At 36.0% G+C, this 21193-nt stretch overlaps 1 protein-coding gene across 1 annotated transcript in view; it reads right to left on the bottom strand.

The window, feature by feature from the left end:
- Nucleotides 1–21193, bottom strand: part of SLC9C1 (solute carrier family 9 member C1) — a gene marked incomplete at its 3' end in the record, with an annotated part of 96588 nt that overhangs the window by 52187 nt on the left and 23208 nt on the right. The window contains exons 7-10 of the mRNA XM_079705265.1: nucleotides 19227–19326; nucleotides 15080–15223; nucleotides 13300–13474; nucleotides 1015–1096 (exon numbers count right to left, since the gene is read on the bottom strand). Of these exons, the coding sequence (XP_079561391.1) occupies nucleotides 1015–1096; nucleotides 13300–13474; nucleotides 15080–15223; nucleotides 19227–19326 (501 nt within the window). The remainder of the gene's footprint in view (nucleotides 1–1014; nucleotides 1097–13299; nucleotides 13475–15079; nucleotides 15224–19226; nucleotides 19327–21193) is intronic.

Raw genomic sequence — 21193 nt, 5'->3', positions numbered from 1 at the left:
CTGATATTACCTTATTTGACTTGTTTACTGCCTGTTTCTCCTCTCTCCAACATAAGCTCCATCAACTCAGAAATCTTTCTTGTCTCCATAATGCATCACTATCAGTTAGAATAGTGACTGGCATATAAGAGGCTCTTAACAAAAATTTGTCAAATAACTGAATAAACTTAATGTATAATTTTACTTAAACTGGACTAATGTAAATAAGTAATCTTTTTTATTTTAATTGGAGTAAAATTGCTTTACAATGTTATGTTAGTTTCTGCTGTACAATGAAGTAAATCAGCTATATATATGTATACCTATATCCCCTCCCTCTTGGACCTCCCTCCCACTCCGCCCCCCATCCCACCCATCTAGGTCATCACAGAGCACAGAGCTGAGCTCCCTGTGCTATACAGCAGGTTCCCACTAGCGATCTATTTTACACATGGTAGTGTATTTATGTCAAACCTAATCTCCCAATTCGTTGTACCTTCCCCTTCCCCTTCTGTGTCCACATGTCCGTTCTCTATGTCTACATCTCTATTCCTGCCCTATAAATAGGTTCATCTGTACCATTTTTCTAGATTTCACATATATGTGTTAATAATATATGATATTTGTTTTTCTCTTTCTGGCTTACTTCACTCTGTATGACAGACTCTACATCCATCCACATCTCTACACATGACCCAACTTCATTCCGTTTTTACGTCTGAGTAATATTCCATTGTATATATGTACCACATCTTCTTTATCTATTCATCTATCGTTGGACATTTAGGTTGTTTCCATGTCCTGGCTATTGTAAATAGTGCTACAATGAACACTGGGGTACAAGATTATTGCTTATTGGCCTAACAAGCTTATTGGCCTAAACAATTCATATGACTTTACATAGAGATCCAATTTCCTCTTCAATTAGACACCATTGATTTGTATTTATATGGCTTCTTTCTTCATTATTAACAATTCTTTAGCATGTTTGTAATATTTTTCTCTTCACTCAGAATATGAATTTGCAGGGCTTACCGAGTTTAGTAACTGCCATTGGCAAAATAAATCTATTGACAATCAGGCTAACTAAGGATACTGACACTCCATGAAATAATATCTGGAATAGAAAAAAAAAAGTAAGTTTTCATCACAATGTCATATAATATACTCTATGTTTACCAATGTAAATTAAGCTAGGATGTACTATATCAATAGATACTCATGGCAGAGGGGAATTTGGATGTCAGCCATGATGAAAGTACTCTGGGGATTCTCTATCTTCTTGCATGTGCTTCATTCACATTTCTGGAACCAAACCAAAAATCAGGACACATGGTTTGACAAATACTTATGTACATATGAAGACATTAGTAGAAAATACTTGTTCTTAAATTCCATTACTGCACTTCTTGAGCCCTGGAAATATACCTGTGCTTCACCAATTCTCATCCACCATACACACCTCCATGTACCCAGCCACACAGTTCTTTGTTCAGCATTATCAGCACATCTGTATGAAATAATTCTCTCCACCTAGGAAAAGAGAACAACTCAGAGGCCTTGGTATGTTTGCTCCACCTCATACTTTGCCTCTCTGGCATCTCATTGCCAGCAGGGAGGAACAATTGATGGCTTTGGTGCCACCTGTTTTTTTTCTCCACTTATATCCCAAGTTAATCTCCATGGACAGATGAAGCAATACTTTTCAATTTGATACTACATACTTCCATCATTTTATGGAATTCTAACTTCCAGAACTTATTTTAAACTCTTAGCCAGTCCTCTATTCTTTGGCTACAAATGGAGGTTACAGACAGAGCATGAAACCACACCAGAGGCTTTCAAGTTTGCACACTAGGATCACCAGAGAAACTTTAAAATATTGGTGCCCAGGATCGTGCCACTGAATATTCTGATTTAATTCGTCAAGGGTTCAGCCCAAACACTGGTAATTAGAAAAACCAAGGTATAATTTACACACATTGAAATGTACTTATGTAACATTTGATAAGTTTTGACAGTGCATACACCCATATAACCCTCAGTCCTATCAAGATGTAGAATATTCTCATATCCCTCTAAATTTCTCCAGTGCTGCTCCAATCAATCCCCACCCGACACGAGGCAACTACTCTTCCTATTTCTATTTCTATAAGTGAGATTTGACAGTTCTAAAACCTTCATTTAAATTGAATATTATGTTTCTCATTGTAGTTTTAATTTGCATTCCCCTAGAGTAATGATGTTAAGCATTTTAATGTGCTTAGTGGTATATACCTTTATTTTTGAAACATTTGTTCAACTCTTTTGCCTATTTTTTAAATTGAGTTGTTTTTCTTTTATTATAAAATTGTAGAAATTTTGAAAAATATATTCTGGATAAAAGTGCATTGTCATACAGATGGCCAACAGGCACATGAAAAGAAGCTCAATATCGCTAATTATTAGAGAAATGCAAATTAAAACTACGATGAGGTATCACCTCACACCGGTCAGAAGGGCCATCATTAAAAAGTCTACAAATAACAAATACTGGAGAGGGTGTGGAGAAAAAGGAGCCTACCTACACTGTTGGTGAGAATGTAACTTGATACAGCCACTATGGAGAACAGTATGGAGGTTCCTTAAAAGACTGAAAATAGAGTTACCATATGATTCTACTCCTGGGCATATATCTGGAGAAAACTCTAATTCGAAAAGATACATGCACAGCAATCTTCACTGCAGCACTATTTACAATACATGGAAGCAATCTAAATGTTCATCCACAGATGAATGGATAAAGAAGGTATATACACAATGGAATATTACTCAGCCATGAGAAAGAGTGAAATAATGCTATTTTCGACAACTTGGATGGGCCTAGAGATTATCATACTAAGTGAAGTAAATCAGACAGAGAAAGACAAATATCATAGGATACACTTACGTATGGAATCTAAAAAATGATACAAATAAACTTATTTACAAAACAGGAATAGACTCACAGACATAGAAAGCAAACCCCTGGTTACCAAAGGGTTTAGCAGTGGTGGGGGGAGATAAATTAGGAGTTTGGGATTAACCTATGCACACTACTATATATAAAATAGGTAAATAACAGGACCTGCTGTATAGCACATGGAACTATATTCAATACCTTGTAATAACCTATAATGGAAAAGAATCTGGGAAAGAATATCACTTTTCTATATACCTGAAACTAACACAAAGTTGCATATTAGCTATGTTTCACTAGAAAAATACAGAAAAATGTGCATTATCCAATATATGTGTTATGGATATTTCCTCTCAGTTTGTGACTTACATTATCCATTTATGTAAAGCTATCTTTTGGTAAGCAAACATTTTTAATGTTGAGAACTCCAATTACTATTGTTTTTTTGATCTAAAAACCCTTTGTCTATTCCAAGGTTGCAAAGGTATTCCCATGTTTTCTTCAGAAGTTTAAGGCTTTTGATTTTATATTTATGTCTATGATGCATCTCTAAGCACTTTTACATATGGTGTGAGGTAAAAGTGGAGGTTTTACTTTCTTTGGCAACTTATTTACCTTATAACTGGGAGTCTGTACTTTTAGGCTGCCTTCATCCATTTCCTCTGTCTCCTCTCACCACCTCTGGCCATCACCAATATGTTCTCTGTTTCTAGGAGCTCAGTTTTTTTAGATTCCACAAATAGTTTTTTGAATGTTAAACTAATATTTCTGGACATATTTTTTGGATAAAGTCTATTTGATCATAATATCATACTTTTTATATATTTAAAATTAATTGGCTACATATTTTCTAAGAATATTTGCATCATGTTTAATTAATGGTTTTGTTTGTTTGTAATTATCTTTATGGGGGTTTAGTATCAGAGTGGGCTGGCCACATAAAATAAGAAAGTGTTTCATCATTTTCTATTTTATGAGTGAGTTTATGTAGAATTGTTATCATTTATTCCTTAAATGTTTGGCAGAATTTATCAGTCAAGCCACCTGGGCTTCTAGTTTGTGAGACAGTTTTAATTTATATACCCAATTTCTTTAACAGATATAGAGCTATTCAGGTTTTCTATTTTCTTTTGTGTCGGTTTGGGTAAGTTGTGTTTTTGAGGAGTCTAACCATTTTCATCTAAGGTATTGAATTATTCTGACAAAAAGTTATGCATAATTTCTATTTATTACTACTTTAATAACTGTATAATTTGTAGTCATGTTCTCTTTTTCATTCTGGATGTCAGTAATTTGTTCCCTATCTCTTTCTGTCTGTCTCTGTCTCCCTCTCTTGCTCTTTCTTAAGGTTTAACGTTTTATTTATTTTATTTTTTTAACATCTTCATTAGAGTAAAATTGCTTCCCTGTGTTGTGTTAGCTTCTGCTGTATAACAAAGTGAATCAGCTATATGTATACATATATCCACATATCCCCTCCCTCTTGCATCTTCTCCCACGTGTCCATGTGGTCAAAAAGCACCGAGTTGATCTCCCTATGCAGCTTCTCTCCGCTAGCTATCTATTTTACATTTGGTAGTATCTATATGTCCATGCCACTGTCTCACTTCGTCCCAGCTTACACTTCCACCTCCCTGTGTCCTCAAGTCCATTCTCTATGTCTGCATCTTTATTCCTGTCCTGCACCTAGGTTCTTCAGAAGCATTTTTTAAATTCCATATATATACATTACAATACAGTATTTGTTTTTCTCTTTCTGACTTAACTTCACTCTGTATGACAGACTCTAGGTCTATCCACCTCACTACAAATAACTCAATTTAGTTTCTTTTTATGGCTGAGTAATATTCCATTGTATATATGTGCCACATCTTCTTTAGCCATTCATCTGCCAATGGACACTTAGGTTGCTTCCATGTCCTGGCTATTGTAAATAGAGCTGCAAAGAACATTGTGGTAAATGACTCTTTTTGAATTATAGTTTTCTCAAGGTATATGCCCAGTAGTGGGATTGCTGGGTCATATGGTAGCTCTATTTTTAGTTTTTCCAGGAACCTCCATCCTGTTCTCCATAGTGGCTGTACCAATTTACATTCCCACCAACAGTGCAAGAAGGTTCCCTTTTCTCCACAGCCTCTCCAGCATTTATTGTTTGTAGATTTTTTAATGATGGCCATTCTGACTGGTGTGAGATGATATCTCATTGTAGTTTTGATTTACAGTTCTCTAATAATTAATGATGTTGAGCATCCTTACATGTGTTTGTTGGCAATCTGTATATCTTCTTTGGAGAAATGTCTAAGTCTTCTGCCCATTTTTGGATTGGGTTGTTTGTTTGTTTGTTATTGAGCTGCATGAGCTGCTTGTATATTTTGGAGATTAATCCTTTGCCAGTTGCTTCATTTGCAAATATTTTCTCCCATTCTGATGGTTGTCTTTTGGTCTTGTTTATGGTTTCCTTTGCTGTGCAAAAGCTTTGAAGTTTCATTAGGTCCCATTTGTTTATTTTTCTTTTTATTTCCATTTCTCGAGGAGGTGGGTCAGAAAGGATCTTGCTGTGATTTATGTCATAGAATTTTCTGCCTATGTTTTCCTCTAAGAGTTTTATAGTGTCTGGCCTTATAAGAGGTCTTTAATCCATTTTGAGTTTATTTTTGTGCATGGTGTTAGGGAGTGTTCTAATTTCATTCTTTTACATGTAGCTGTCCAGTTTTCCCTGCACCACTTACTAAGAGTCTGTCTTTTCTCCACTGTATATTCTTGCCTCCTTTATCAAAGATAAGGTGACCATATGTGTGTGGGTTTATCTCTGGGCTTTCTATCCTGTTCCATCGATCTATATTTCTGTCTTTGTGCCAGTACCATACTGTCTTGATTACTGTAGCTTTGTAGCATCATCTGAAGTCAGGGAGCCTGATACCTCCAGGATCATTTTTCTTTCTCAAGATTGCTTTGGCTATTCAGGTTCTTTTGTGTTTCCATACAAATTTTGAAATTTTTTGTTCTAGTTCTGTGAAAAATGCTATTGAGAGTTTGATAAGGATTGCATTGAATCTGTAGATTGCTTTGGGTAGATAATCATTTTCACAATGTTGATTCTTAAAAATCCAGCAACATGGAATATCTCTCCATTTGTTTGTATCATCTTTAATTACTTTCAACAGTGTCTTGTAGTTTTCTGCATACAGGTCTTTTGTCTCCTTAGGTAGGTTTATTCCTAGGTATTTTGTTCTTTTTGTTGCAATGGTAAATGGGAGTGTTTCCTTAAATTCTCTTTCAGATTTTTCATCAGTAGTGTATAGGAATGCAACAGATTTATGTGCATTAATTTTGTATCCTGCTACTTTACCAAATTCATTGATTAGCTCTAGCAGTTTTCTGGTAGCATCTTTGGGATTCTCTATGTATAGTATCATGTCATCTGTAAACAGTGACAGCTTTATTTCTTCTTTTCCAATTTAGATTCTTTTTATTTCTTTTTCATCTATGATTGCTGTGGCTAAAACTTCCAAAACTAGGTTGAATAAGAGTGGTGAGAGTGGGCAACCTTGCCTTTTTCCTGATCTTACTGGAAATGGTTTCAGATTTTCACCATTGAGAATGATGTTGGCTGTGGGTTTGTCATATATGGCCTTTATTATGTTGAGGTAAGTTCCTTCTATACCCACTTTCTGGAGGGTTTTTACCATAAATCGGTGTGGAATTTTGTCAAAAGATTTTCCTGCATCTATTGAGATGATCATATGGTTTTAATTCTTCAATTTGTTATTATGGTGTATCACACTGATTGATTTGCATATATTGAAGTATCCTTGCAATCCTGGGATAAACCCCACTTGATCATGGTGTATTATCCTTTTAATGTGCTGTTGGATTCTGTTTGCTAGTATTTTGTTGAGGATTTTTTCGTCTATGTTCATCAGTGATATTGCCCTGTAGTTTTCTTTCTTTGTGACATCTTTGTCTGGTTTGGTATCAGGGTGATGGTGGCCTCATAGAATGAGTTTGGGAGTGTTCCTCTCTCTGCTATACTTTGGAAGAGTTTGAGAAGGATAGGTCTTAACTCTTCTCTAAGTGTTTGATAGTATTCGCCTGTGAAGCCATCTGGTCCTGGGCTTTTGTTCGTTGGAAGATTTTTAATCACAGTCTTAATTTCAGTGCTTCTGATTGGTCTGTTTATATTTTCTATTTCTTCCTTCTTCAGTCTCGGAAGGTTGTGGTTTTCTAAGAATTTGTCCATTTCCTCCAGGTTGTCCATTTTATTGGCATAGAGTTGCTTGTAGTAATTTCTCATGATCTTTTGTATTTCTGCAGTGTCAGTTGTGACTTCCCCTTTTTCATTTCTAATTCTATTGATTTGAGTCTTCTCCCTTTTTTTCTTGATGAGTCTGGCTAATGGTTTATCTGTTTTCTTTATCTTCTCAAAGAACCAGCTTTTAGTTTTATTGATCTTTGCTATTGTTTCCTTCATTTCTTTTTCATTTATTTCTGATTGGATCTTTATGATTTCCCTCCTTCTGCTAACTTTGGGGTTTTTGTTCTTCTTTCTCTAACTGCTTTAGGTGTAAGGTTAGGTTGTTTATTTGAGGTGTTTCTTGTTTCTTAAGGTAGGATTGTATTGCTATAAACTTCCCTCTCAGAACTGCTCTTGCTGCATCCCGTAGGTTTTGGGTCGTCGTGTTTTCATTGTCATTTATTTCTAGGTATTTTTTGATTTCCTCTTTGATTTCTTCAGTGATCTCTTGGTTATGTAGTAGCATATTGGTTAGCCTCCATGTGTTTGTAGTTTTTACAGATTTTTTTTTCTGTAATTGATATCTAGTCTCATAGTGCTGTGGTTGGAAAATATACTTGATATGATTTCAATTTTCTTAAATTTACCAAGGCTTGATTTGTCACCCAAGATATGATCTATCCTGGAGAATATTCCATGCGCCATTGAGAAGAAGGTGTATTCTGTTGTTTTTGGATGGTATGTCCTGTAAGTATCAATTAAGTCCATCTTGTTTAATGTATCATTTAAAGCTTGCGTTTCCTCATTTATTTTCATTTTGGATGGTCTGTCCATTGGTGAAAGTGGGGTGTTAAAGTCCCCTACTATGATTATGTTACTGTCAATTTCCCCTTTTAATGCTGTTAGCATTTGCCTTATGTACTGAGGTGCTCCTATATTGGGTGCATAAATAATTACAGTTGTTATATCTTCTTCTTGGATTGAACCCTTTATCATTATATAGTGTCTTTCTTTGTCTCTTGTAATAGTCTTTATTTTAAAGTCTATTTTGTCGTATACAAGAATTGCTGCTCCAGCTTTCTTCTGATTTCCATTTGCATGGAATATCTTTTTCCATCCCCTCACTTTCAGACTGTATGTTTCCCTAGGTCTGAAGTGGGTCTTTTGTAAACAGCATATATATGGGTCTTGTTTTTGTATCCATTCAGCCAGTCTATGTCTTTTGGTTGTAGCATTTATCCATTTACATTTAAGGTAATTATCAATGTGTGTGTTGCTATTACAATTTTCTTAATTGCTTTGGGTTTGTTATTGCAGGTTTTTCCCTTCTCTGTGTTTCCTGCCTAGAGAAGGTCCTTTATTATTTGTTGTAAAGCTGGTTTGGTGGTGCTGAATTCTCTTAGCTTTTGCTTGTCTGTAAAGGTTTTAATTTCTCTGTCAAATCTGAATGAGATCCTTGCTGAGTAGAGTAATCTTGGTTGTAAGTTTTTCCCTTTCAGCACTTTAAATATGTCCTGCCAGTCCCTACAGGCTTGCAGAATTTCTGCTGAAAGATCAGTTGTTACCCTTATGGGGATTCCCTTGTATGTTAATAGTTGCTTTACCCTTGCTGCTTTTAATATTTTTTCTTTGTATTCAATTTTTGATAGTTTGATTGGTATGTGTCTTGGCATGTTTCTCCTTGGTTTTATCCTGTATGGGACTCTGCGTTTCCTGGAATTGATTGTATTTCCTTTCCCATATTAGGGAAGTTTTCAACTATAATCTTTTCAAATATTTTCTCAGTCCCTCTCTTTTTCTCTTCTTCTGGGACCCCTATAATTCGAATGTTGGTGCATTTAGTGTTGTCCCAGAAGTCTCTGAGACTGTCCTCAATTCTTTTCATTGTTCTTTCTTTCTTCTGTTGTGCAGTAATTATTTCCACTATTTTATCTTCCAGGTCACTTATCTGTTCTTCTGCCTCAGTTATTCTGTCATTGATTCCTTCTAGAGAATTTTTAATTTCATTTATTGTGTTGTTCATCATTGTTCGTTTGCTCTTTAGTTCTTTTAGGTCCTTTTTAAACGTATCTTGTATTTTCTCCATTCTATTTCCAATATTTTGGATCATCTTTACTATCATTAGTTTGAATTCTTTTTCAGATAGACTGCCTATTTCCTCTTCATTTGTTTGGTCTGGTGGGTTTTTACCTTGCTCCTTCATCTGCTGTGTATTTCTCTGTCTTCTCATTTTGCTTAACTTACTGTGTTTGGTGTCTTCTTTTTGCAGGCTGCAGGTTAGTAGTTCCCATTGTTTTTGGTGTCTTCCCCCAGTGGGTAAGGTTGGTTCATTGGGTTGTGTAGGCTTCCTGGTGGAGGGGACTGGTGCCTGTGTTCTGATGGATGAGGCTGGATCTTGTCTTTCTGTTGGGCAGGACTATGTCTGGTTGTGTGTTTTGGGGTTTCTGTGAACTTATTATGATTTTAGGCAGCCTCTCTGCTAATGGGTGGGGTTGTGTTCCTGTCTTGTAAGCTGTTTGGCATGGGGTGTCCAGCACTGGAGCTGGCTGGTCGTTGAGTGGAGCTGAGTCTTAGCATTGAGATGGACATCTCTGGGAGAGCTCTCGCCGATTGATATTATGAGGAGCTGAGAGTTCTCTGGTGGACCAATGTCCTGAATTTGGCTCTCCCACCTCAGAGGCTCAGGGCTGACACCCAGCTGGAGCACCAAGACCCTGTCAGCCACACAGCTCTAGTCCTCCCCTTGTCACTCTGGGACATAATCAGGAGAAATCTCTGAGTTCCTGGGTTCTCGCTGGACCGGGCCCCCTGCCCCTGCTGCAGGTGTCCCTGATGGTGTTCAAAGAAGAAAATGGTTCCTGATGGAGGAGACTGAGTGGAGGAGGCAGCTTCACCAGGCTGCTGCCAGATGGGCTGGTTCATAAAGAGAGTGTAGTGCCCTGAATCTGCCCTTAAAGGCAAATGTTTAAGGGACAGGCACAGTGTGTCTTCTGGCACGAATTTTTGATACCTCCAAGCTCCCAGCAATAACTGCTTGACTTGAGGATAGTGGAAAGTCTTGTCGAGTTGCTGTAGCCTTGACCTTGACAGACTTAGCATGGGAGCTCTATGTGTCCAGGCCAGAAGCACCCATGCTACCCCAGGCCCTTTGGGCCCCTTCCTTTGCGTATGTAATTTTTTTTAAGTAACTGCCCAATTCTTTTTCAGAGTGACTCTACTATTTGATATTCCTACTAATAATGTATGAGTGGTCCAGCTTCTTTGCATCTTCACCAACATTTAGTTTCATCACCATATATCATTTTAGCCCTTCTAATAGAGAGATATCTTTTTGTGGTCTCAACTTGCATGTCCTTAGTGGCTAATGAAGCTGACCATTTTTTATGTTTGTCATCTGTATATCCTCTTCTGTGGAATGTCTCTTCCTGTATTCTGCCCATTGGACTGTTAAAAGTTTTTAATTTTGATGAAGTATAATTTCTTCTTTTTTTTTCTTTTATGGATTATGCTTTTGCTGTCTTTGCCTTATGCTAGGTCCCAAATATTTTATTCCAAATTAAAAAAGAGTTTTCTAGTTTTACATTTCATGTTTAATTCTGTGACCCATTATGAATTAATTTTTGTAAAAGATGTGAGACTTAGAGTCAATGTTCTTTTTTTTTGCCTATGAATTACCCATTCTTCAGCACCATTTGTAAGACATCCTCTATTGAATTGCTTTTGCACCTTTATCAAAAAATAGTTGGGGATGTTTGTGTGGATCTATTTCTGGGTTCTCTGTTCTGTTCCACGTGTCTCTCTCTCTCTGACAATACTATCTAATCTCCATGACTATAACTATAATAATGCCTTAAAATTGGGTATACTGATTCTTCCAATTTTTTCTTCTCTTTCAAAATTGTTTTTGTTATTTTAGTTCCTTTGTTTTTTATTTCTTGAATGATTGTATGTGGAATTGCATCTTTAATTTTCATTTCCTTGTATCAATTGGTAGTATATAGAAATACTTGATTTTTTATACTTATCTTGTATCCTGAGACCATGCTGAACTCATTTATTTGTTCTAGTAGGGCCTTTTGTTCTCTTCTTTTTGAAGACCCTTGGAATTTTCTATATAGATAATCATATTATCTGCAAATAAGGATAGTTTATTTCTCCCTTTTCAATATTCATGTGTTTTTTTTCCTTTATTTTATTTTATTTATTTTTTGCCTTATGGAGCAAGCTAGAACTTCCATCATGATGTTTAATAAAAAGAGTAAGAATAAACATTCTTAGATTTTTCCCAATTATAGGGTGAAAATGTCTTTCACTATTAATTATAATGCCACCTGTAAATTTTTTTGTAGCTGTTCTTTACCAACATTAGGAAATTCCCTTCTATTTCTATTTTTTGAAAGATTTTGTCATAAATGGATATTGATTTTTGTTAAGTGCTTTTTCTGTATCAGTTGATATGATTCTATAAATGTCAGTTAGATCCTGTTGGTTGATGGTGTTGCTTAGTTTTTCCATATCCTTGCTGGTTTTTTATCTAGTTCTACACTTTGTTGAACAAATTATAAAAAGGAGTGTTAAAGTCTCCAAATACAGTTTGTCTATTTTTCCTCTTAGTTCTCAGTTTTTGCTTCACATATTTTTATGTACTTGTTTGGAACATATTCAGTTCAGTCATTGAACTTGTGAGTAGTAGAGACAGGATTAAGTTAAAACTTTAAGCTTTCATTGTAGTGCCTCTTTGTATTAATAAATTAGCTGTAAGATTCAACTAAATTAAATTAAGTAAGGAGTGCTTCTTTCTTCTCAACTAGTTAACTACTACTGAGACATCTCTCAAACGATTTTATTTACCAAAGTTTTATTTGAAAGCAAGTCTATATGGCAACATCATCATCATCAACATCATCATCATAGCTCAGATTTATTGTACATTTACTATATGCTAAACAATGTGTTAAGCATTTTAGGTATATTTTCAATTTATCATAATAACCCTTTGAGACATTGGAGATAGTGAGATAGCCAGATAGACCTGGCTCATACAAGTTTGTGAGAGCTGATCATTAAATTTTCAGGAAGTTTATGAGCAGATTGATATTCCTGTTGGTGCCAGTGATTACACAACAGAAACTGGCAAACACTACAGCTTAGGGTCTTCCTCTCTCTGAGAAAGTTACTTGTTAAATATTTATTAGCAAACCATTGGTATTATTACTAAATCTGTTTTGGAGTGAGGAAACTGACACTTTGGGTGAAGTGGTGGGAATTAAATAACTTGTGGATGGTCACACAGTAAATAGCAACCAATTAAAAATTTCGGAACCCATATCCATGTGCAACGTTCACCATTATACTGGTCAGGATGTATGATGATGATGCTGATTTTTATTCAGGCAGGTGGAGATAAGTTAAAAAGAAGGAGGAGGTCATGTAATATTACTTTGGTTTAGAAAGCAGTGTTTGAATATTTAGTTTTCTAATGTTTGGAGTATACATAATAATGGCCTTTGCACTGTTCCCTTTACTCTTGGAATTTATGTAAAAAAAAAAAAAAAAAGCCACGATGGAAGTATTAGATGTGTTGTGATGTTTGCATAGAAAATTTCTTAAAGAGCTCCTTGAAATTATCTTATTTTGAGATGAGGTAGAGGGAGAGTCATACCCATTATATTCTGTTAGGCAGAGTTTGGGGGTTCTATCTTAGAGATAACTTCCGTTAATAAACAAAATGTTTTGGTTCCTAGCATTACTAAATGTGGCCTCATAAAGTTACAGAAGGCAATAGAGCCAATTATAAGTAGGTTTCTGCTTTTCTTGAGTAGGTGTTAGAAGTAAATAAAAATAGAAACATTTATTAAGTGCATACTCTGTATCAGGTAATATTTTAAATGACTTATAAGTTTTAATTCCCTTAACTTGTACAATAAACCTATCTTTTAGGAGTATGATGAAGGGATTTAGGAATCCTTAAGCTAGAATGGAGAAGAGGAAAGTTGCCAGTTGTTTTTCCCCTCCCTAGTTTTACCATCATAGCTAAATCACTCCCACTTTCCAAGTGGGGTTGAGCGATCTCACTACAAAAGCATATTTTAGTACACAGAAACAGTTTTCATAAAATATTCTAATAAAAAACCACATCTTTCTTTACTTGAGATTTCTCCCTCTCAGATCCAAGAGAATATTCAGAGTAGGCAAGCAGAAGAGCCATGTTTATATTAGGAGTCCCTTTCATTTCACTCCAGACCATAATGAATGCCCAGCGCCAGCTGAAACCATGACCAAGTCGAGACAAAAGAGGGCTCAATAATAGAAAGACCAGAAGTCTAAAAGACAAAACAGATTTTTAAAAGTTATTTTTGTCATAGAAATTTCTTTCCATCCCATTCTATGCTATTCCAATCTATTCCCTGTGGAACTGTCAACTCTCAGACAAATGAACCATCTTTCACACTCTGTTGGTATGGCACAAAAGGAAGGCGGAAGGGCATTCCATACCAAGAGAATGGTATTATTCTTTTTCTTTCTTTCTCTTAGGAAAGTAGTAGAGTAATTCCACATCACCTTTGAGTGGTGCTTCTCCAGGTGGAAAAGAAAGTGTTAGAGATATTTTGTAGATATACTCTATTCTAGATCTCAAAAACAAATAAAAGCAAATCTAATAAATACGAGAGAAAATAATGTCATCTCTTTCTTTTTCTTAGTAGATTTTAATCTTACTGAATCTGCCCAGTATCAGTTAATTCATTTCTATTTCTTCTTTTAGTCACAGATCATTCTTATATTTTACACTAACTGTATCAGATAATTTGGGGCGAATTTCCATTTACTTGGCACTGGCTGACTTGATGTTGAGTCCCAACTAATCTTCCTAGATGGAAGTAGAATGTTAACAATTTTGGTGATGGAGATTAAAGAATTGTTATGGTGGTTTTCCTCTTCTATGTCATCTCCTTTTCAATTACATAAGCAGACTGCTTATGTAACACTGGAAAGGGGGCTACAAAAATTATTTAGGCAAAAAAAGACATTTACAAGGAGGACTTCCATATGATTTTATTTATTTATTTATTAGACATGTGATCATTTAATTTATTTGTAATTTTTTTGAATCAAAGCTAGAAAAATGTTACCTAAAAGTAACAACATAACATCGCATAACATAACATGGCAGAATGCCAGAATTGTCAGAACACCGAACAGAGCAGATATCAAATAATAGTGAATAATAATTTAGGAGGAAAGAAGGTTATCTTTCTTTTTTAAAAATTTTTATTGGAGTAGAGTTGATTTACAATGCTGTACTAGTTTCAGGTGTATAGCAAAGTGAATCAGTTATACATATGCATACATCAACTCTTTTTTAGATTCTTTTCCCGTATAAGCCATTACAGAGCATTGAGTAGAGTTCCTTGTGCTATATAGTAGGTCCTTATTAGTTATCTATTTTATTCATAGTAGCATGTATATATCAATCCCAGTCTCCTAATTTGTCCCTCCCTGATTTTTAAAAAGCAATTTCCAGCTACACTTTATTAAGAGTAAGTTATTTGTTATATAATATTAAGCAAACAAAGCAAGATAACATTTTTATTTATGATAGGTGTTAACTTCATGAAACCTCATAGAATAAAAAACAATAAAAAACACTGGAGGAAATATATGAAACGTTAGTAGTGGTTGCCTCTAGGTAGTAAGATTATGAGAAATTTTTTTCTTTTTTCTAATTTTCAAAAATTTTACAACATGCTTTCATTGCTTTGAAATGTAGTTAAAAATTGAATAAAACACTGAGTGCTAATTTGCTGATGATTCCTTGGAAAGTTTGAGTGAATTTTTCATTCTAAGGAATGAAACATTTCTGTCATTTAAAGAATGTCTTCAGGCTTAGTCAATGTCTTATAAATAGAATATTCAAATGACTTTCTTACCTGAAAACAATAAGTGTTAAGCAGATATTTAATGAATAATATATATCAGAAAATGATATATATAAATATGTATGTGCAGGAATTAGAAGTCCAGTGAAAGTGAACACCATAAGAAAAGCAACAAATGATAAGCAATTCCAGAATCTGCATTTTTAGAAAAAAAATGTAAATATAGTTAATTAATCTAACATGTTCAATGCAAGACTTATCTATGTAAGGCATTGTGCTAGGCATTATAAAGAAAATAAAGATGAATAAGGCATTCACCAACACTCAAGGGGCTTATAATTTAACTGGGAAGAAAGGAGCACTAAGGTAAGTAAACAAATACTTCTAAAGCAATTTTAACCAGCTTACACTGAATGTAAATTAGTGTCTTTCTATTTGGGTTGACTTTGAAAGACATGTTAGGTTGTAGCTATGCTATTTGACAGAACTCATTCAGGCACTATGGTTCAAGTAGCTGGAAAATACTGATTGTGAAGTCCTTGTATCATTAGGAAGATCTAAAATTGCTTATTTTAAAAGGAAATACTGAACTACTAGTCTGATTTACATAGTGATAGAATTAAGCCTTTGCCCAAAATCTAGCTAGCACTTAGAATATGGGAATGGATCTTTTATTCACATGAATGCCCTTTGTAGATTCTCCTTTTGTGATTTCTGAGTCTGTACTTATTCAAGTACTCCAGAGCCCAGGAAAACTCTGCATCATTCCCAAAGCTCATGTTCTCATCAGCTGCAGGCAAAGCAGTTTGAAGAAGTACACTCAGACACGAGTATTTGTCATTTTTTGGTGTTGGGACCATAGCTATTTAAAACGTCTTGTTATCTTTCTGTATGTTTCATGTCTTTAATGTTGACATTATATGTATAGCAAAATAAATGGAAAAGATTAAAAGGGCACATGAACACCATTTTATGAGAGGAAAAAGAGCTTGGTTTTACCCATATGCTGCCAGACTCTGTCCCTGAAACACAAATACATAGGCGTTACCAGAGAAAATTTCAATATGAAACACTGTGGGAAAATGCCTCCAAATATCAAAAATCTCAGTCTTGAGATTAGCACAAAATGTAATCAAATCAATTAAGTGACATATATTGAAGAGTTATCAAGACTCTTTCATATATGGTAGAAATTAACGGGAGAAATCTTATGAGGAGGAAACCAGATTCTGTAAGGAATCAATGCCCACCAAATTCAGAGTGGATATGAGTTGAATAACCAAGCTCCAAATCCATCTAATAGACGTGCGCATGTACGTGTTTGTGTGCATGTGTGCAATCAGTTAGGCACACAGAAAAAAGCCTCTGAATTTTTTTTTTAAGTCTGTTTCCTTTATTTGGTGATCATGAGTTATCCTAACAAATCTAGACCTTTTATGGGAGCAAAGGGTCACAACCCTTTCTGTATATAAGTATCATCTGGGAAGAGTTTTTTAAAATCAGACATCCCATGCTCTCACCCTCATAGATTTTGATACTATAGATCTAGGCATCTGTGTCATTTTTATGTCTCAATGTTGCACAGCCCTTAGCTTAGAGGAATGATAAAACCTTATGGCCTGGACATTTTAGGGCCATCAGTTTGTCAAGAATAAAAGATTATACAGGTTGGCACTTCCCTGGTGGCACAGTGGTTAAGAATCCACCTGCCAACGCAGAGGACATGGGTTCGCATCCCTGGTCCGGGAAGATCCCACATGCTGTGGAGCAACTAAGCCCGAGCGCCACAACTGAGCCTGCACTCAAGAGTCTGTGAGCCACAACTACGGAGCCCGTGTGTCACAACTACTGAAGCCCACGCACCTATAACCTGTGCTCAGCAACAAGAGAAGCCACTGCAATGAGAAGCCCTTGCATTGCAACAAAGAGTATCTCCCACTCGCGGCAACTAGAGAAAGCCCGCACACGGCAACGAAGACCTAATGCAACCAAAAATAAATAAAATTTAAATAGAATTTAAAAAATAAAAATAAACCAAGTAGTACTATATGACTTAAAAAAATTATATGGGTTGACAAGGAAGTACCTCTTATTTGGGGAATTTCTTTCTAACAAGGTGATGTATGAATAGAAGCATGAAATAGAAGCATGAAATTAGCAGCTACTTATGCCAATATGTAAAGGAAGCACATTTCAAGAGCAGAAGCACAAGAACACAAGCCCAAACAGGAAGCCTGTTTGGTATATTTGAGGAATAACAAGTGTGGCTAGAGCAGCATGGGTGAGGGTGAGAGTGGTAGAAATGAATCACAGAAGTAAGAGGGGGACAAACATATCATTTGTTTGCCACTGAAACAACTTTGACTTGTAGCCAAATGAGAAGTTATTAGATGGTTTTAAACAAAAGAAATGATCTGGGTAAGGAGGAAGTGAGGTGGGTGAGGGTCAGAAAACATCATAGGTTCAATGCGTTATATTCTCAGTGTGACAACAGAATTGATAGAATTGGGGTCCTAGGGGGTTAAACTGAAAAGATGGGAGATGGTGTGCCTCTTCTCTTAGAGAGTAGCATGGACCTGCTGTAGACTCTTATAGGATCTACTAGGATTTACCATTATTATCTTAGATTTCTACTGTCTTGGAGAGTAGGAGCTGGCACATATTATATTTTAGATAGTAAGATTCCTGAAATTGAGATTATGAAGTTATTATTTGTATGAGCATAAGGTGGGTGGCCGAAGCAGAGTGATAGATGGGCTCACAGGAGAAGAGGAAGTCTTGGAATTGAAAGGTGAGGGAATAGTAGGATCAACTGTGTGAATATTGATTGATGCCACTAAGGATGGTGACAGCATGATGTTGGAGAGAATCGCAGTGAGACAGGGACCAAGATCTTCACAGAATGAAGAGTGTGGCTCAGAGTTCTAGAGACAACTACAGCCAAGAGGGTGGCTGATGGTATAATCTGATGGCGTGAGCTTCAAAACTGGGCTCCTCTGGGGAAGAATAAGAAAAACAATATAGAAATGACTGAGGTACAGAAAAATCACCCACCTCAACCCTAGGCTTACAGCACCAGGGATGCAGGTGAGAAAGACACTATAACCTTTAAGGAACACGAGGGAAATAATGTCTTCAGGGGAGATCCAGCTTTCAGTTACAGCAAGAATGAAGGGAGCCTTCAGAATCACTTCCCATAGATATAAATACATGCATAACATTTTAAATTCTTCCTACAGTGTGGCCCAATTAATGCTGCCTAGCTGCTAGTACAACTGGCTTCCATTGTAATTGACATGAAATTTTAGTGACATGCTCTCAAATCCTATAAAATCCTATACTTTTCAGCTTCTCTTCTGAACTCATTTCATCTTCCATAATGTTCTCCCAAAAGCCAAAAATTCATTGATTATGTTCAGGGCCTCTGTTAACACATATTAATATGTTGCCATTGTGTGATTTAGGCCAAGTTCCCATCCCATGTATTGGAACATTACAGAAAGTACCCTTCTTCAAGACTGACACAGATTCCACTCACCCCCTCAGCTGGGTGCCCTTGAGCAAGGCACAATTTGTACTCTTCTCTTTTCTTTTTTAACACTGCCAATTGTATTTAAATGCCCCAGCTTAATCTTTTAATTGGCTTTGCATGGCCTCTCTTCACTGTCCTTAAAATATTGGTCTTCCATTCTAGTGGCAGTGCCAAACTGATCCATATTGGAGCCTGAGGCAAAAGGAACTATTAGTAATATTGATCTTTCTTTTAAAATTTTGTATTTTCACCATGGATTTTTTGTATTAATTTCAGTTTTAAAAGATTGCATTAAAATATTTACTTTGATTACTGAGTGTTTTGGCCCCCTCTTAAATTTTGTGCCTGAGATGAAGGCCTCAGTTGCCTTACCTTAATCCTAGCCCCTGTCTAGGGGATTAGACTGAACATTACTGAGTAATATGGTCAGAGACTTAAGGGAATTAGTGGTGAAATAGAGTCAACATGAACTCAAAGTGAGGTTACAAATTTTGCTTAAAGATGGAGGTTTAGAGGACACAGGCAACAGAGTTTTTAGAACGGGTTTTTAGTTAGCTAGTTTTCAAGTCAGTATCTTATTTTGACCATGTAGATGAGATGTAGTTACTATTACAATATTATAACTTCTAATGTATGAAACAAAGTGAAAATATGCTAGCCACTCACTCAAGAAGAAGTGCTTCAACTCCTGGTTTAAAACTTGTAGAATTTAAAAAAAGTCCCATAATGACGATGGTAAATATTCCAGACATTCCAAATAGCTTACCTATTTTTTAAAAGAAACAAATATAAAATATTAATTTAACATCAACAGTGGCACAGATTTTGCCAGAGATGAAAACATCAGATATCTAATAGTAGTGACTTCATATAGAGAGGCTACCCCCCACTTGGTTTCAACTGGATAATATCACAAATTATTATCACCACCCATTGTCCTTCTTCCTCCTCAGATTCATACCCAACTGTGCAGAAAAGTCTGTAATGAACATCCTTGCACTGCTTTGGCTTCTGATCATTGGCAACAATGTGGAGCTCACAAATCTCTTCATGTGCCCTAGTGAGGCTAGAGCACCTTCCACAGGTCTAATTTTTTCAGAGGGGCTCTGGATGAATTAAATAGAAGTGAGCTGATGAGCTCTCTATGGACTAGCCCACTTCACATACTTTTTCTTAGAAGACAATAGGAGATAGAAATGGTTTGATATTGTGACAAGACTAAGGGAGTGGAGCCAATAGAAACCCAATATGGATCTATTTCCCCAGTTTAATTTTGGTTTGGTGAATTTACTGTCAGGGACTGAAAAGTGTACAAAACCTTGGAATATTCTTTAACATTCTCTTAGCTTTCATGAGCTAGAGGGAAAAATAATTTTGAAAGTAGCTTATGAAAGTGATATATTATCACTTTGAAAAATTCAAATAATATGGTACAGTATAGGGATTATATTTTTTAGAAAAAAGGAATACCCATAATTCCACTGCCAGGACTTCAGGTATAGTTTTAAAGAAAATTTTGATTGGAATTTCTATTGAAGAGAGGACTATATTTACCTAGAAAAAATCATGAGATAAGCTACTTGAAAGTACAGAATGAGACACCCAGGAGGCAACTCCAAGCATTAAAGGCTGCTTGCTGAATTTCTATACTGGAGGCAAGTGGTAAAAATTAAGTGGGAAACATGGAAGAGTGAGGAGATAGGGGTAGCTGTTAGATCTCATAGAGTTGTGAACTACACAACGTAATTTTCCTTGTGAGCTCTCCTTGTCCCCATCTTCACTAGAGTTTACTAAGAAGAAGAAATTGCTATATATTTATGAGGAGGCAGCAGAGATTATGAGGAAGAAAACTCCAGAAATTTTCAGAAATTATGAGGAGATATCTTTGGGTTTTCATAGACTATAGAATTGGAAGCCTAAGATAATTGGATCAAGATCTTAGAGAGGAGTGGAGTACCCTGTGAACACTCACAGAGGCTTGTTTCTAACATACATATACACAGTCACACATTAAGAAAAACTACCGAGGGATTATACAGCAATACAGTTCTGTAATGGGCTTATTTTTTTTCTCTTAATGTTTAGCAGACATTGTTCTAGTTAACAAGTACAAATTAAAATTTTGTTGTTGTTGTTCTTTTGGCCATTTATTTAAACAAGAGGAAAACAGACACATGCTAAAGCATATGAAGAGCACAAAAGAGCATACAGTGATATGTTAGCAGCTCCATACTATAGGTAACTGGTATCAAGTTTTTCTTCTTTCTTTCCAGAAATGTTTTGTGCAAATACACATATGTATTTTTTTTTTCATTTGAAGTTATTTTATTATGATGAACAGATATTTGGACAATTTAAAACTCCACTTCCTATACAAACAACTCCAATAATCCCTCAGTTTAGCATGTAAATACATATTTAAACAATTTAAAAACCCATTGACGGGCTTCCCTGGTGGCGCAGCGGTTGAGAGTCCGCCTGCTGATGCAGGAGACACGGGTTCGTGCCCCGGTCTGGGAAGATCCCACATGTCGCGGAGCGGCTAGGCCCGTGGGCCGTGGGCGCTGGGCCTGCGCGTCCGGAACCTGTGCTCCGCAATGGGAGAGGCCACAGCGGTGAGAGGCCCGCGTACC

Source organism: Hyperoodon ampullatus (assembly GCF_949752795.1).
Source record: "Hyperoodon ampullatus genome assembly, chromosome: 5".
NCBI lineage: Eukaryota > Metazoa > Chordata > Mammalia > Artiodactyla > Ziphiidae > Hyperoodon > Hyperoodon ampullatus.
Note: the sequence above shows the minus strand (reverse complement) of the source record. Positions and strands in the feature narration are given on the sequence as shown.